The sequence below is a fragment of the Chaetodon trifascialis genome, chromosome 7 (genome assembly GCF_039877785.1).
Source record: "Chaetodon trifascialis isolate fChaTrf1 chromosome 7, fChaTrf1.hap1, whole genome shotgun sequence".
Classification (NCBI taxonomy): Eukaryota; Metazoa; Chordata; class Actinopteri; order Chaetodontiformes; family Chaetodontidae; genus Chaetodon; species Chaetodon trifascialis.
This window is the reverse complement of record NC_092062.1, coordinates 15,206,297-15,223,076: the sequence shown is the minus strand read 5'-3', so window position 1 is coordinate 15,223,076 and position 16,780 is coordinate 15,206,297. Positions and strand designations below refer to the sequence as shown.

The 16,780-nt window shown below is 43.8% G+C and overlaps 1 protein-coding gene across 1 annotated transcript in view; it reads left to right on the top strand.

The window, feature by feature from the left end:
• The window catches only part of lars2 (leucyl-tRNA synthetase 2, mitochondrial), a 28,225-nt gene extending 15,735 nt beyond the window's left edge, over nt 1–12,490 (top strand). Inside the window, exons 10-21 of the mRNA XM_070967215.1 lie at nt 244–348; nt 785–900; nt 1,000–1,283; nt 4,224–4,322; nt 6,233–6,370; nt 6,455–6,558; nt 7,206–7,385; nt 7,521–7,690; nt 8,701–8,778; nt 8,948–9,059; nt 10,146–10,273; nt 12,108–12,490. Of these exons, the coding sequence (XP_070823316.1) occupies nt 244–348; nt 785–900; nt 1,000–1,283; nt 4,224–4,322; nt 6,233–6,370; nt 6,455–6,558; nt 7,206–7,385; nt 7,521–7,690; nt 8,701–8,778; nt 8,948–9,059; nt 10,146–10,273; nt 12,108–12,287 (1,694 nt within the window). The 3' untranslated portion in view covers nt 12,288–12,490. The remainder of the gene's footprint in view (nt 1–243; nt 349–784; nt 901–999; nt 1,284–4,223; nt 4,323–6,232; nt 6,371–6,454; nt 6,559–7,205; nt 7,386–7,520; nt 7,691–8,700; nt 8,779–8,947; nt 9,060–10,145; nt 10,274–12,107) is intronic.
• The last annotated feature ends 4,290 nt before the right edge of the window (nt 12,491–16,780 follow it).

Here is a 16,780-nt window from a genome sequence, read left to right as displayed (position 1 = left end):
ATGATACGCTCTTTATTGAACAGTAGTGAAAAATCAGTCCCCACATGAAGCCACATGTTTTTTGGCATTAACGATTTGTACTGTATTTGTCGACATATATTCCATACCACCAGTATGGATGGATGTTTGGGGAACGTGGAAGTATGGATGTGGTCGCGGCAGTGGGCTGAGTATATGTTAATTGGGATTCAGTGGTAAATGAGTGTTAGTAATCTCTCAAACCTCCTGCCCTCTGCTCTTCAGACTCCCTAACAGAGGTAACTGCTCTCAACCTGTTCACTGGCCACGAGGTCCCCCTGGTCATCTCACACAAGGAGGCGTTTGATGGCTACCTGGATACTGTGATTGGTGAGTTATCGGTGTGTATATGTTGAAGGGTTTCACTATCACCTAGAAGTTGTAGCTGGTCAGTAAAGACAATAATATGCGTGCGTCTGATATTAAAGCTGATATGAGAAATGAACAAACCAGAACACGTGTCCTCTTCTTGAGAAACAGTTTTAAATTTTAAAAGGTTTGATTGTGCAGAAGGTGCTGCCTTAACATTCCTAGCATTTTGAAAATGAATCCTTCACTGCATAAAGCAGTGGGTGTTTGTCTCACAGAGAGCTGGAGGTGGAACCCAAGGGATTGTTGACAATTAGTCACATCACAACATGCTCAACATCACCACAGGGGTGTTTTTTTTTTTTTTTACTCTCTCAAGAGATTGGTTATGTATGTGTCTCTTACTGTGTTTTTTTGTGTTAGTGTTGCATGTTCATGCTGCACCTGTGTCTGACAGGTATCCCAGACTGCAGTGAGGAAGATCTGTCCGTGGCCAGAGCTTTAAACCTGAGGTGGACCACTGTGCTGAAAAGCGATGAAGATGAGACACAAACTCTGATCAACTCAGACGAGGTCAGCGCTGTTTGCGATGACCACGCTATTCATGAATATAAATGGCTCACGATTATTAAACTATGATTTTGTTGCTTTTGTTCGTTTGTCTTTCTATAGTTCTCAGGCCTCACAAGAAAGCAGGCATTTGACTCCATTACCCAGAAGGCCAGAGAGAAGAAGGTTGGAGGCCACCTTACCAGCTCCAAACTCAGGGACTGGTTGATATCGAGACAGCGATACTGGGGCACACCCATCCCCGTGGTGCACTGTGGGTCTTGTGGTCCAGTAGCTGTCCCTGAGGAGGAGTTACCAGTTACATTACCAAAGCTGCCGACTCTCACAGGAAAAGGCGCGTCGCCCCTGGAGGCTGCTCATGACTGGGTCAGCTGCACATGTCCCAGGTGAGAACACTGGGGTGTATTATTTACAGTTTTCATTTTTATGTTTTATCAATCACACACAAATTGATCTATATGCTTCATCTATATGGTCCCGTCTTGTGTTATCATCAACATATTAAAGCCCTTATGGTGATTATATTCCAAAAATTCCAGATTAGATTTTTTTTTTTAATGTTTTTTAATTGGCACTTTTGCAGTAGCTAATAGGGTCTGTCAATTATATCTCCCAAAGGACTCGCAGCGAGCAGCCCGCAGTCTCTACTTCAGAGCTCACATTGATGTGTTTTAATTCTATAATCAACACTATTTTCTTGTGATGTCTAATTTTGAGTTTTTAAATTTCATCAATCAAGATCCTAAAAGTATTTGAAAAGTCTTGTCCAAGTGAGTGTGGGAATACCTTAAATCATTTTTCTCACTTGTAACCATGAAGTCCTTGTAGATCTTTGCCATTTGCACATTAAGCAAAGCACCCGCTTGAAGTACCCTTGAGCGAGTGAGCACCACCTCCTTTAGCACTGTAGCGTTAGCAGATCATCCCATTCAGCTGGGTGAGTTTATAATAGGATGTAGAAAAGGGTGGAGGACGGACTTGTTTTTTTTTTTTTTTTGTCACCACATAAGTGACTGGGGAAATGATCCTGTCCATTATGGTGTTTGTGGAGTGAGAATTGAATTATGCGCAAACCATCTCCAGTGACAACCTCCTCTCTGTACGTCCTCAGTACACCAGCGCCGACAAAATGAGCTCGCTGTCGGGCAGGCTGAGAGGACTGACAGCTTTACAAGAACACAGAGCGCTGAGAGCGAGCTGTGAGTTGTGTGATTAAGGCTTGAGTTCTGATGGGGTTATGTAATGAGTGGCGTTTGTGACAGGAGCAGCATGAGATGATGATGGAGGTTACATAAGCCAGCTGTGCCTCCTGAGATGCACACAAATGCTGTACACGCACACACGCACAATTACCTTTTGTACGTAAATACACACACACTCACCAGTGAGTGATCTCAGTGAATGTGTTTGAAACTGTTTGAGAGAGCAGAATGCCTACTCAGCCGGCGAGTCCCTCGCTGGCATGGGAATTCCTCAGTGAATAAGACTAATCGGCGTCGTGGCGCCATGTTGATTAAAACAATGGCTCGCTCAGTCGCAGATGGCACAAGTCATCAGATTGTGTTCACTCACTTCCACAAAGCGACCATAATTCCTCCCATCAGCCGTGATTGATGGCTATAATCGCCAAGACGCTGTTATCTCCTCTCTTCCCATCTCCCCTCCGTTGTTAAGTGTCTGTGGAAATTTGTTCTCTCCACCCGTCAACCATGTCCAATTAAAGTTTGAGAGGAGCACAGGCGAGCGGGGTGATGAGAGATGGTTTTATTTGTCCTTCAGGAAGTCATTTCCTGTGCGCCCGTCTTGTCCCCCGACCCTCTGCAGCGCTGTAAATTGGCCTGCCAACTGAGCCCTGCCTCAGCTTAGCCTGGCTTGGAAGAGGTGTGCGTGCAAGTGTGTGTTGTTCCATGAATTCACAGGTAAAGAGAGAGACCACCTAGTTAGCTCAGCACACACACACACGCACACACACGCACACACACACACAAAGCAGGCATTCACGCAGACACACAGCAGATGGAAGGCTGTTTTCCATGGGAGGAGAGCCTTCGTGGAGTGGGCAGCTGCCTCTCTTGCCTCATCTGTTTGAGAGCCTTTTGGCTCTTTCTGGCTCATCCTGCAAACACACTCTCACACTTCACACACTCATGCATACAGGTTGCTTCAGATTTAGTTACCTACTTTTCATGGTTTGGAGAAGGGCCATCTCCAGAGAGAGTACGTGTGCGCGTCGTCCAATCTGATCTCAGCGGTCTGACTGTAGCTGGACCCAGCTGTGTGTCAGATGACCGCAGTCTGGCCTCTGATTGGCCAGTCTGGTGTGAGAGAGGAGGTGAGAAATCTCACTTGCCCAAGCAGAATTTTTTCTGTAATGATTTTCTTTCTCCATTTTGTGAAGTTTCTATTTTTAGGCTCTTTTGTGAAGGAAGGTTTTACTGCTGGGTTTTCAGCATTTGAAATAACACCTGGCTTCCAAATATTAACCTTGCTACACCTTAGTCTTGTTGCTAGGCAACCTTCAGCTCCTACCTCATCATCACAGCTTTATTGTAGACCGGTATGGTAGGTGGTCGAGGGGTTTTGGCTCTCCATGTGTGCGTCTATGTTAGTGAGTGTGAGATAGAGACCGCGAGACAGAAACAGACAGTTCGACGAAACAGAGACATCCCACAAGGTCCAGGAAATGATACGTGCTCTGTTGCACATAGTAAAGCTTCGAGCGGTGCTTCTGTTTATCTTTCTGGGACACTGATTTTAACTCTGTTGAGACTCATTATAAAGTAAAAGGCAGACGCTTTCACTGTTCCATTAAGTGCTTTAAATCAAATCTGAAGAAATCCAAAAGCTCTCTTTTCCCGTGTCTTTGCGGATGTCCTCTCCTCCACTGAAAAAGTGATGTTGGCAGATTCGCAACACGTACCCAAGTGCTGTTTGGCTTGGAAAGAGAGGGGCACGAGGTGGCATTTCCAACACAAACACATGATCATGTGTTCGGTCCTGCCAGTTCGTTCCCTGTTAGCACAGCCTGTTAGTCAGGGCGCAGGAACACAGCTCTGGTGCCAGCCTGGCTTCAGCTGAGCTTCTCTACAGGGACATGACCCCACAGCCAGATGGAGCCAGCTTGACACTCACACACACACACACACACACACACACACACACACACACACACACACACACACACACACACACACACACACAATCACATAATGTGCCATTTCACTAAGCATACAAACAAGGATCGTTCATTTGTTCGCGTTCTAATTTGTCAGCCTAATATTGATTTTTACGCTGCCTCTGCCAACTCTCTTTGTCTCTTCTGTCAGATGTAAGGGCCCAGCGAGGAGGGAGACTGACACCATGGACACGTTTGTGGACTCAGCCTGGTATTACTTCAGATACACAGACCCTCATAACCCAGACAGGTACGAACAGCCTCCTCCAGAGACTTCAATTTGCCAGTTTCCCAACTACGTTTGACTCAGTGAAGCCACCGAATGCAAACTCTATTATTTTTATTTTTCCTCTTGCATCTTTTTTTCCCCTCACACTGTGGCAGATTTTAGCACAAATTGCACAGGTCTTATTTACACGCTATTCTTTCAAAGGAAAATGAAATGAAGAGAAAGCTGCACGAGTGTCTCCAGTAGTGGGCGGATAAGCATATCTGTCTGTTTATATATATATATATATATATATATATATATATATATATATATATATATATATATATATATATATATATATATATATATATATATATAACACTTTTACACTTCTCTACATAATCTAAGTGTAAATAGAAACTTGATTTTTCTCCCTTGCCTCACACACACACACACACACACACACACACACACACACACACACACACACACACACACACACAATGCAATTCCATATACACACTGTGCTCTATATGCGCTTTTTAAAAGTTATACTCAAAACATAATTATGCCCACTCTAAGATCACCCACTCTCTTCCACTTACCCGTTTCAAACAGGCCTATACTGTCCGTGCACACTCTCTTTACACAGTCACACTCTTTCTTTCTCTCTGTCAAACACACACACACACACACACACACACACACACACACACACACACACACACACACACACACACACACACACACACACACACACACACATACACACTTACCTGGAAGTTGCATTCCCTGCCAATAGAGATTATGGAGTCATGGCTGTCACCTGCTGGGATGGTGGCGATACCCCGAGCTTAACAAAAGAGATTAATTTCCCAGTGCCCTGACCTAGCTGTAAAGCTGCTTTAAAAGAGGGGCGGGGGGCGTCTCTCCCCATCACTTTTCTTAGCGGGACAGATTATGGCACAACAGAAAAAGCAATTACATTATTTGTGCATTTCAGTTAGCCTGCTGAGCCTCCTGCACACCAGGGGAAACGATGAAAATAGGAAGCAGGAGATGTTGAAAGTAGGAAGAAGAGGGTGTTATATAGAAGTGTGTGTGTGTGTGTGTGTGTGTGTGTGTGTGTGTGTGTGTGTGTGTGTGTGTGTGTGTGGTTATGTATTATAGTTCACTGGGCTGATGCTAAATTATTTTCAGCCTTGTGAGCTCATAACTTTTTTCCCTGGTTCAATTATCCAGAGACACCATCAGCCAAAGAGGTGTGGAGAAGAGTAATGACTGGTGTGACACGCAGAGATAGCAGACTGCTCCAAAAAGCATCATTAGGTGGAATTCCCGCCTCTGCTGACCATCGTGTCAGTCAGGATAACCACATGCAGCTGTCCTGTTCGAACCTGAAAGAAACAGCCCGGTCTCAGTTGATCTCAGATAGACTTCTCTCCACAAATACTCGATAGTCAACATGAGAAGCTGAATTTAGAGAAGTCTTCAGAGCTGAATGTGAAACACATATTGCTTCAGTACTTTTCTTGTGAGTGTGAATCCACTGAGATAGAGGAGGCTTCAGGATGCTTCTGTTGGCTTCATCCCTGGATCCTTGTGTATCAGATTCAGCCTGCCCCCTAGAGGAAAAGTGTGTGCATATTTATAAAGCCCATATCAACCAGTGCTATGTGACCAAATGTTATACAGACAAAAGTCTGCTTTTCTCCTGTAATCTAATGATAATAATAATAATGATCTAACAAGAGACTGTATTCATACAGCACATTTCATAACAAAGTGACAAACAGTGGAACCTGTATTAAACATGTCAGCACCACAGTTAGATCAACGTGCAAAAACAATTCGACTCCAGAAAAGATCATTAACATATCTCTTCATTCCACCTTACACTCATACTGTAAATTCAGAGACATCTTCATGGTCTCGCTCTTCCTCTCCAGGCCTTTTGAGCGCCACCTAGCGGATCACTGGCTGCCTGTGGACGTGTACATCGGAGGGAAGGAGCACGCTGTCATGCACTTGTACTATGCTCGCTTCCTCTGTCACTTCTGCAGGGATCAGGGTCTCGTCGCTCACAGGTATGGTGTACACTGCTTTGTCTGTTTTTGCTGTGCATGCACATGTGTGTGTATTCATCTGTTGTCTTTCTTTCTGTCATTCAGAGAGCCTTTTTGGAAGCTGCTGGTCCAGGGTCTGATCAAGGGTCAGACATTCAAGCTGGCAGACAGTGGCCAGTACCTAAAGAGAGAAGAAATAGACTTCACAGGTACACTGCACCTGGATCTGCAGGGTGCTTGTCTGTGTGACACATCTGTAACAGATGGGAGAGGAGGGGGCTTCCCTCCACGTGCCTCTACCGGATAAAACCACTGCTGCTAAAACAAAAAAGGAGTCTCAGCAACATTTTCTGTTTCTTAATGTAGTATGTAGTGACATTAATATCCCTCCTCATCCCCTTTGTGCTGCAAACAGCAATCCCTCTCTGGTCGTGCTTCATAGCTCTTCCTAATTGAACAACAAGTTAACCAGCTGCTCTGGACAAAATTCAAATCACAAGTCCCCCATTGAAGTGACCGAAGAGATCTCTCGAAATGGCTTCATGCCTGAGGATTTTCAGCTTCTCACCAATGCCTGGTAACAGGACAAATAGGAGGTACTGATGGCTTACAGAGAAAGAGAATCCTCCTCATCCTGGTATCATAGACGCACATTGACTAGGCCTTATATTTGTTTCTGTCTTCTGTCATTTATTAATTGTGATTGAACAGGAGCCAACAGGAAGCAATAAAAATAAAAATACAGTGAGATTAAAATGAGCATTGCATGATCTTGTCATTATAAAAAAGGTAGGAGATGACTTAAAGAGTATGCCTTTTCCAGCTGTCTCTGACCTCTCACTCCTGCCTCTTCTAGAAAAGGAGCCAGTGGCGTGCAGTGGCGGTCGTATTGAGGTGACATGGGAGAAGATGAGCAAGTCTAAACACAATGGTCTGGACCCCCAAGAGGTGGTGCAGCAGTACGGCGTGGACACAGTTCGACTCTACATCCTTTACGCCGCGCCGCCTGAACAGGACATCCTCTGGAATGTCAAGAGTGAGCCGTGACACCAACATCTTAAGTTATCATTCAGCACCATACATTCAGAATGATACCAGCGTGTTCATTTTATAAGTTTCAGTATGTCAAAACATCCTTTTCTTCTGTGCCTGTGTGTGTCCACCACCTCAGCGGACGCCCTCCCTGGGGTTCTGCGATGGCAGTCTCGCCTCTGGCAGCTGGTTTCCAAGCTGAGAGCCGCTCGGGAACTCGGGGACGTCCCCAACCCCTCCCTGCTGAGGAAGAAAGAACTGGCAGAGACCAAGAAGATCTGGGAGAACAAGAATTTTGCTATTCAAGAGGTAGTGATTCCATAGCCTCAGACTGGCAGTGATGTTGAATAAATGGCTGAAAATGTTTCTGGTGACATTATTTCATATTGCAACAGAATTACCAGTAGGGGTCAGTAATTGGACCATATTCAAAATCTTAGCGTTTCCAAGAAGGTCAGCATTGATCTTCCTTCAGTAAGATGAAGTAAGAAGATGAACCACCCTGTTGCATCTGTGACCTTGGTCTGTTTTGAGTTTAGTTTCTATACTTGTACAAAATATCTGTAGTTGTTTGTTTGTTTTTTATGTGCAGCATCACATAATTCATTTCCTTTAGCTGTCTATGAGCCAATAGGTCATACTGTCAAAGGGCAAGGTCAGATGCCTTTTCTTAGTTACAAGGTCCTGTATGATGGCATGGTCCAAGATAATAACCCACTCATTACACAGCCCAGCAGTACATAGTCCTGAGTCCCTGCCTCTCCATCCACTGTAACCTGAAACCCTCAGAGTAAAGAGAAAAGGAAGGCGGGGACAGAAATTGATTTCAAATCCACTCCGTCTCCTTTCACACTTTATAAATAGCCTCCTTTGGCTGCCAGGTTTGATTCTCCCCTCAGGGCTGGTGCTTTTAAAGGACCTCAGGCTGTTTGCCATAAGCCCCCAAAGCCGAGGCCGTCCTTTGATCCATCCCTCAGAAAAGCCGCAGTGATCGACCTCCTCCTCCTCCTCCTCCTCCTCCTCCTCCTCCTCCTTCTCCCTAAGGCCCTTCCCAAATCGGTTCTTCTTCCCAGAAGGCTAAGCAGAGGAATGTTGTCACGCTCTGTGCTTTCAGCTGGTGCACATGGTGATAACAGGGAGGACGCTCCTCTCTGGGGCCCGTCATTGTTTTCTAATAACTCTTTAGAGGCAGACTCAAAAAATTCCTCAACACAGTCAATCCATCTGGCAGCATCGGCATGTCCAGTAACCACAAGCAGAATTGATCATTTTTACTAACTGTGTCACCTGTTTTTCTTTTCTTTTTTTTTTTTTTTTAGGTGACATCTCACTTCACAGAGGACTTCCTTTTCAACACAGCAATTTCTCGCCTGATGGGACTGACCAATACACTGAGTGTGAGTGTGCCTCCCTCGAGGTAGAGATGTCACATTTATCATTAGTGTTTAGAAATCATATTTTTACCGCTGTGTGTGTGTGTGTGTGTGTGTGTGTGTGTGTGTGTGTGTGTGTGTGTGTGTGTGTGTGTGTGTGTGTGTGTGTGTGTGTGTGTGTGTGTGTGTTCAGAGTGCAACAGTCAGGGTGATGCAGCACAGTGTGGAGTTTGAGGAAGGTCTGGCTGCGCTGGTTATGATGACAGCACCAATGGCCCCTCACCTGGCTTCTGAAATTTGGGCAGGTTGGTGAAATGCAAATTATTTAGACATAATCAAAAACTTTTAGCCCATGATATGACTGAGCTGGAGATGGTGCATTTTGCACTAAATGTACATTATTAATTACATCATTATGATTTAGGCCATTATTATTATGGTGAATTAAAGTCTGGACTGACTCAGGGTCAAAGATGTGAGATTTGTGGTAGAATTAGATTATTTCTAATGTTTGTAAGAGGAAGTTGCCTCAGATAAACTTAATGTTGACACTGCTCGTCTCATACCAGTGAACGCCCAGCAGTGATGTAATCAACCGGCATTAAGTCAGTGAAACTCAGAGGCTTTTTTTTTTACATTTGTCTTGCTATTACACATCCTACACAAGCTGTAGAACAGTTCTGCTGAAAATACGATCGCCCTCCATTAAACGAAACTGAAAGCGGTGCTGACGGCTGTTGTAGAAGTGTAGAAAACAAACAATACAAGGGAAGATCTAGTGTCACTTTTCATGCCTCCTGTGGATGTTTGCCCCCGCGCTGGCCTTGAGGACATCCCCTTATTGTCGATGACACACGTGCACAAGCTTTCTGCACACAGCGGAGGGAAAAGGGGTTCAGAGAAAAACAAACACACCGTCCAGCTGATAGCTGCAGTCAGGAAACCTGACAGACAAGCAGTGGGAGGAAGAGGTGTGAGCGGTTGTGTGCATTTTGTTTGTGCTTACATGCTGTATGTAGATTTTTTTTATACATGCAAGAGGACATCATGCAATCCCTGCTACACTTCAGTCACGTTGAGCTTTTCACCATCACGCATTGTTTGTAATTCACACACATGGCTCAGGCTGGAGGAAGTTCACATCCTTCCCTTGTGCCTCTGGGGGGATGCACACTTGCTGGTTTAAATGAGAGTTAGGACAGAGGGTGGTGCGGTGTTGTCTGACCCTTCATCAGGATACTTGTACTCCACAAAAAAGGAAAACAAACTTGGTGAAAAGCAACATTAAAATCCTCTGCAGCAACTCCTCTGACTTGCTTCACTAAAGACAGCCCGTTTACAGCAGGTATTTTCAGTGTTGTCCTGTTCTTTCCTCCCCGGATCTCTCCCAGGTCTTTGCCAAGTGAAAAACCCCCTCAGCCCCCTCCTCCAGCGGGGAGGGGATGTCCTGCAACAGTCGTGGCCGACTGTGGACCCTGAGTACCTGGATGTCCCTGACTTTGTGGAGCTGTCTGTACTGGTAGGATCAGGCACATGATCTCGTGGAGGCCTTTTTTCTTTCGTTGTGTGGCGTGTCACAAAAGTTCTGCCACAGTTCATGAAACTCTTTCAGCCAGACGGGAAAAACACGATTGTGAAGCTAAAAACGTAGCTGTTATTTTTCTTAATTTTTGAACGTAAAAGGTTCATTATTTATACATCCATTTATTAATAGGGATACACACACGTGCGCGCGCACACACACACACAAACATTTGCTCTTGCATCCACGAACATTTTCACTCAAACTCTCCACTCAAACCCAAAGTCTTAAGACCATGATTATGTTCATAGTCTGTAATTTTCAAAGAGGGCCTATGATTACTCTGTGTGTGTGCATGTCTGCATGTGCGTGTGTGTTTATGCGTCTGCATGTCAAATGGTGTGCTTTATGCTAAATAGACAAGTAGGTCAATAATTAAAAGCCAGGAACAGAACACACCGTGTTATTCCTGACTCACTGTTACGCTCTCACTCTCATTTCTTGTGCCTTTTTTTCTCCCTGTGAGCTCAATCACACGAATAGTGAAAGCCCTCAGCTTAGCAGTGCACGTAATCATCGAGAATGAAAGTGTGTGCATGTGTGTGTGCGTGTGTGTACTTTCAAAGGCATACAGACAATCAGAGAGAATATCCAGCTGTGATGGGAAGGTTCGGAAAATCAACCTGGATCAGATCCAAGCATCACACATGCTAACACTGGCACATGAATGAACACACACACGCACACACGCACGCACGTGTCAGTCTTCACGCTGTCCTGAATATCAACTGAGTTAAAAGATAAAAGCTGAAACTGCTTTTATCTGACTTTTTTCTTTGTAGAGGGTTGTATCCCCAGAGAGCATCCACTAATCCCCCCCCCACCCCCACCCCCACCTCAACAACACACACATACACACACACATCATATGTGATGACAGCAAAGGCAGTCAGGTGACTCACTGCACCTGTCTTCCACCAGTTGGATTCTCCCATTGTACTCTGACAGAGAGACAAGAAACCATAAGATAGAAACAAACAAACCTGGTGTGTGTGTGTGTGTGCGCGTGTGCGTGTGTGTGGGTGTGTGGGTGTGCGTGTGTGTGGGTGTGTGTGCGTGTGTACAATTCCATTCTCTTTATACTCATTTGCTCTGCCTGGGAGTGAAAATAATACTCCTTTACACATTTTCATTTCACCATTCTTGTTTTCTTCTTGTTTGTCTCTTATACAACAAAGTCATAAATACCACACGCCCGCTCTCCCCAAACACACACAAACACACACACAGTACATATATTTGAGCTCCCAGAGCTCGATGATGACGATGTTGGTTTTACTTCAGAATGAGCTCTCTGTTGTGGGCTTCCTCAGCCCTGTGGAGGCAACCTCACTCCCTCTGTCCTCTAATCATGTACTTGGGTTTGTCCCAAAAGGGAGGCAAGGTTGAGTGGCCTCAGACACACACACACATACACGCACGCACGCAGGCACGCACGCACGCACGCACGCACACACACACACACAGCACTCTACTCACACGCCATTAATTTCCAACCACTTCCAGAGACATGATCACATTCACCATGTGCACACATACACTTGCTTATAAACATCACAAGACTGAGTGGCCATCCCATACCTACCACTAACTATGTGTTTTGAGGGTTCCCTGTATATGAGGAAGGAGAGGTGGAGTCTGTTATTTTTGGGGCTTTTATACCAGGAAGAGTTTGGGTACAGCTTGACAGGGCTGAACTTCATTCAAATGAAGAATTTCTGAAAGGGGAACATTTGACTGAATCTGTTTTTTTCTCAATTCTTCCCCTCAGATAAACAACAAGGCCTGCGGGACAGTGACTGTGCCTCTGCAAGTGTCCAAAGAATTGGAGCGGGTGCAGCAGTTCGTCCTGGAAAGCCCGCTCGGACAGAAGCTTCTCGGCGAGCGCAGCATCAAGCGAGCCATTCTCTCACCCAGGACCGCCCTCATCAACTTCCTCACTGATGAGTGATGTTTGAGTGTTCACTGCTACTCTTGTGACTGCTAGTTGTGAATGCCTGTCAATCATCACAAAAGAGGTGGATTTTTTATGTCATAAATTAAGACAACAAAGGGATGAAAGCTGGTTTATATTCACTGTCATAACTTCAATGTAAATCTGCCTAAAGATATTTTATTTATATGCTCCTGTTTTTAATAAAAGCTTCAAGAAGCAGTGGGTTTCTTGTCTCTTTAGAAATTATCAAGGGAGTTTTAGTGCCTGTCTCTTTCAGATCATCCTTAGTCAGATCCTCTTAACAATCACACAGGAGCCCAAACACGACTTAAGATTCCAGTCATCGTTCCCCGTCTCTCCCATAACACCACTACCAGCATCGCATCCAGGACCACAGCTTCACACCTCTCTCTCTGCCATATGCTTGTCTGCTCTGTGTCTCAGCTGAGTCATGCAGTTATGATCCGCCTTATCAGTGTTTGTGTCAAACTGCCGCTGCTTTTAGCCGCAGATGTTTTCTGAGCATGACACACCTGCTGCTTGGCTTGTGGACGTGCCACTGTGCTCAGTGAGCCCCGTTTTACCAGAAGGTCTATTGGTATAAGTGAAGAGCCTAATGTGGCTGGGGATTTCTCAGCTTCACCACATCACAGTTATCCATTGCGGCACTGTGTCTGTGCATCAGCTCCATGTCTCTGTCTCAGCACTGGGTCAACATGACTCAGCCATTAGCACTGTGCAGGCAGAGTGTACGCGCCAGCAGCACTGAAATGCATCCATGTGTACGCCCACTGACCTGTCTTTAAAGGCTCGGTGAGTAAGCAGTTATTTGATGTGTGCAAGCACTTGCAGTGCCCACTTCATCTGTAAACAGGAGTTTCAGTAGCTGCATAAGGAAAGCCCAATATTTTGCCTGGATCAGTGTGTGAATGAACAAGACAGGATGTGATATCTTTGAAAACTGAGATACACGTGCCAGTTTTGCAGGGTCAGCTTGTGTGTAATAAAGTGCTTTTATTTTTACAGTATAAAATGGTCAGCTTGTGACTGATAAAATCATGCTGTATCTCGTTTATTAAGTAATAGAAGATGTGTTTTTTTGTTAAAAAAGTGATGAATACAAACATGCAGACAGAAGGGAAAATAGAACATTCCTCACCGATTCCCCCCCGACCTCTTTTTCCATATTTCTGTGCTCTATCTCTGACCATCAGGTGACAGGAAAGGGCTCACAGGAGAGACAGAATAACAGGAAGAGAAAGCAGGAATACGAGGAGGGGAGCAAAGAGGCAAAACTTGTTATTCTCCATATCGTCTCAGATTCTGTGAATTTGATCTCAACCAGATGCTGTCACAGCACAAAGCAGTGGGGTTGTGAGTAACAGGCAAAGATAGAGGGACATTTTATCCTCCGTCAGCTCCTCTTTGTGTGCCATGTTTTCTTTCATATTTTAAGACTGGCTGTATGAAATGAAAATCATACTCATGGGAGGTAGCTTTTAACCCCACGTCTTCATCTTTTTCATGTTATAGCTGCAGTTCTTTTCACACCTCCTTCGTGCTCTCCTTGCTCGTATCACCAGCTAATAAACAGGTCTGAACTTGAACTGGTCTGAACAATGAGCTCAAGCTGCTGTGTCATTGAAAAGGGCAACGTTGTTGTAATCTTAGATGGTTTGGATATGCCAGGAAACACTTCCCAGACAGAAGTTACCACATGTTTGAATAAATAGACAAAGACATATCTGACCAATGTTTTCAGTCAAATGAGGTCTGAGCTGCACTGATGCATTTCCTCTAATAATTAATTGTGTCACTAACAGCCCTTGCAGTCATTTAACACTTTTCGTCAGCTCTGCAGTTTCCATGACGACTAGAATTATTGAATAAGCAAGAGTATTCCTCTGTGACTCACTTTCTCTTCAGACCACAGTCACAGGCTTTCTTACACAAGACGTACAGCATGAATTGTCTCTGATGAGCTAAAAAAAAAAAAAAAAAAATCATTCCCCTTCCTCTTGAGAAACTGCTGGTGGAAAATGAGGGTGGAGTGCGCAGCAGTGCGGCCACAGTCACCCTCCATTGCACCAGCTGAGTCCCTGGACTGGGCAGGGTATTCTCACAGGGGGACGCAGTAATGCCACAGCTCATTATCTTCCTGGCCTCAAGGCTGGTAATTTGGTCATCCTTGGATATTTTTTGGGTGAGCTCATTGCATAAACAGATTTTCCACTATAGTCCTTTTTATTGTTTTGAGGATAAAGCTTAACTCTTGGCATGTATTTGAATGCACCACACTTGCCAAGGTTATTCATTTATTTAGTGTGCACCTCCATAGTAACAGTCTATTAGTCATTTTGGCCTTTTGAAAATGTAAAATCAGCTTTGTCCAATGCTGTGCACAAGAAAACACATACAGGTGTGACATACGCTGCATTCAAATGAATCTATGTTGACTGTATGTAGCCCTTACTGTATTGTATACTGCAATTATTATTTTGTCATCCACTCTTGTCTACCAGAGTTTTATTGTGTTTTTCTGTGAAATCCATCCATTTCCATTCATCCAGAACAGCTGCTGGCATGCACTTAGAACAGGGTGGTTAATCAGTACAGCAGCTGCTTCAAAGTAAAAGCCTTATAAAGTAAAAGCCAGCAATTTCTGCTCTGTTTGAATTTGACTCAATCTTGCAACTGTATATGCTTTTATGCAAATATATTTTCCCTACAATATAGCAAACAGCTCCTAACAGCCTAAGCATAGAGGGTGCTGTAGGTTGTGCGGATAATAAAGCCCTCTGGGATAAGAAAATTGTAAGAATAATGCTTTGTATGCCAGCAGAAAATATTACTGTAAAAGACTGGTTGAATTGATTATCGACATAATCAAAATTCCAAAAAATATTGTGAATATTTTTGCCCATGTTGCACACCTTCTGAGATCTATTAATAGAAATGAATGTGTGAAGTGTTTGGATACATGGAAATAAGTTTTAGCACAAAGAATTCTATTTTTCTCCTTTAATGAGGTGCAAATGGGCCAATTAACCTAATTAGTGAACCTAAATGATCTCAAGTTTTCCAAAACCCCTGTTGTTGTTACCACATGTTTGAATTAAACTCACTAGAAGTAATTACAAAAATCATCAGAACTTTGATGTGAAGATGGTTTCCACAGTTTTCAAATTTGAAATCCCTAAATATAATAGAGACAGTATTATGATTATGACTCAAATTTATCCTCCAGTCATGCATGTTTTAAAAGGCCTATATGCATTTGCCTCCATCTTTTTTGTTGTTGTTGTTGTACATTATGTGTTAGAAGTTAATGCATATGTGTGTGTGTGTGTGTGTGTGTGTGTGTGTGTGTGTGTGTGTAGCGCATATATATATACACACATGCTACATATATATGCTTACAGTGAATACTATATGCATGAGAAAGACATGAAGCAAGTTAAGCCTAAAGCTTTAAATGAATGCTGTATTATGGTGACTGTTTCCCAAACATACAGATGGCCATGCCTTATAAACCTTCTGTTTTAATTACACCACTGGCAACGGCAACGGCAGCAGCTTAGAGGCCCCCTCAACACGCTGGCTCCATATTCTTTTTTTCACATCAACCATCCAGGATACAAATAAAATGTTCCTTTGTGTTTGCTGGTAGACTGAGCCTATTTTCCCCAAACACATTATGAGTTCATCCTATTGTACCCCAACTCTGTCTCAAACATTCCAGCCAGGGTCAGGACATAATATGGAGCAGTCACAGTCTGTGTGTGTGTGTGTGTGTGTGTGTGTGTGTGTGTGTGTGTGTGTGTGTGTGTGTGTGTGTGTGTGTGTTTCATGAGCTGGAATGTGTGACGTCATTTAACCAAAACAGAGGGGGCACAGGCACTGTAAATAGCCCCCTCGACCACAAGAAAAGCACACCCACACAGTAGTTATAGCTTAGTTGTAAGGGTCTGCTCCACCATGATTGTTTATGGGATGCAGGAAACTTTAAAAAGTTGTGTTGGAGTGGATGAAGGTTACACTGATTTACCGATTAGTCAGTCAAACTGGTATGTATCTGTATCCGGTATAAAAGTAAGTTATAAAAGCAACACATCCCTGTTAAATGAACATTTCAGGTGTTGCACTTTCCTCTTCTTAAATGTATCCATCACATACTTACCCATCCCCCATTTACTTTATTCTTCCTCCTCTTTTCCCATAACTAAACCCATAAGTGGTGGCAGAGGAACTATTTAGAGTCTTTACTTAAGTAAAAATAGAAATACTACTCTGTAAAAACTCTACACTACATTTAAAGGCTCTGCACTGAAACCATTAAAGAATATGTAAGATGGTCTATTGATAGCATAACGTATTTAAACTGAAAAGAAAAGTTTTCCAGCACAGAAAAATGGCCCCTGTAAGTGTTACTCTATCACTATATATATAACATTAATGGAATATAACAAAGGGTGCATAACAGCTGGTGGAAGTAGAGCTAACTTGAA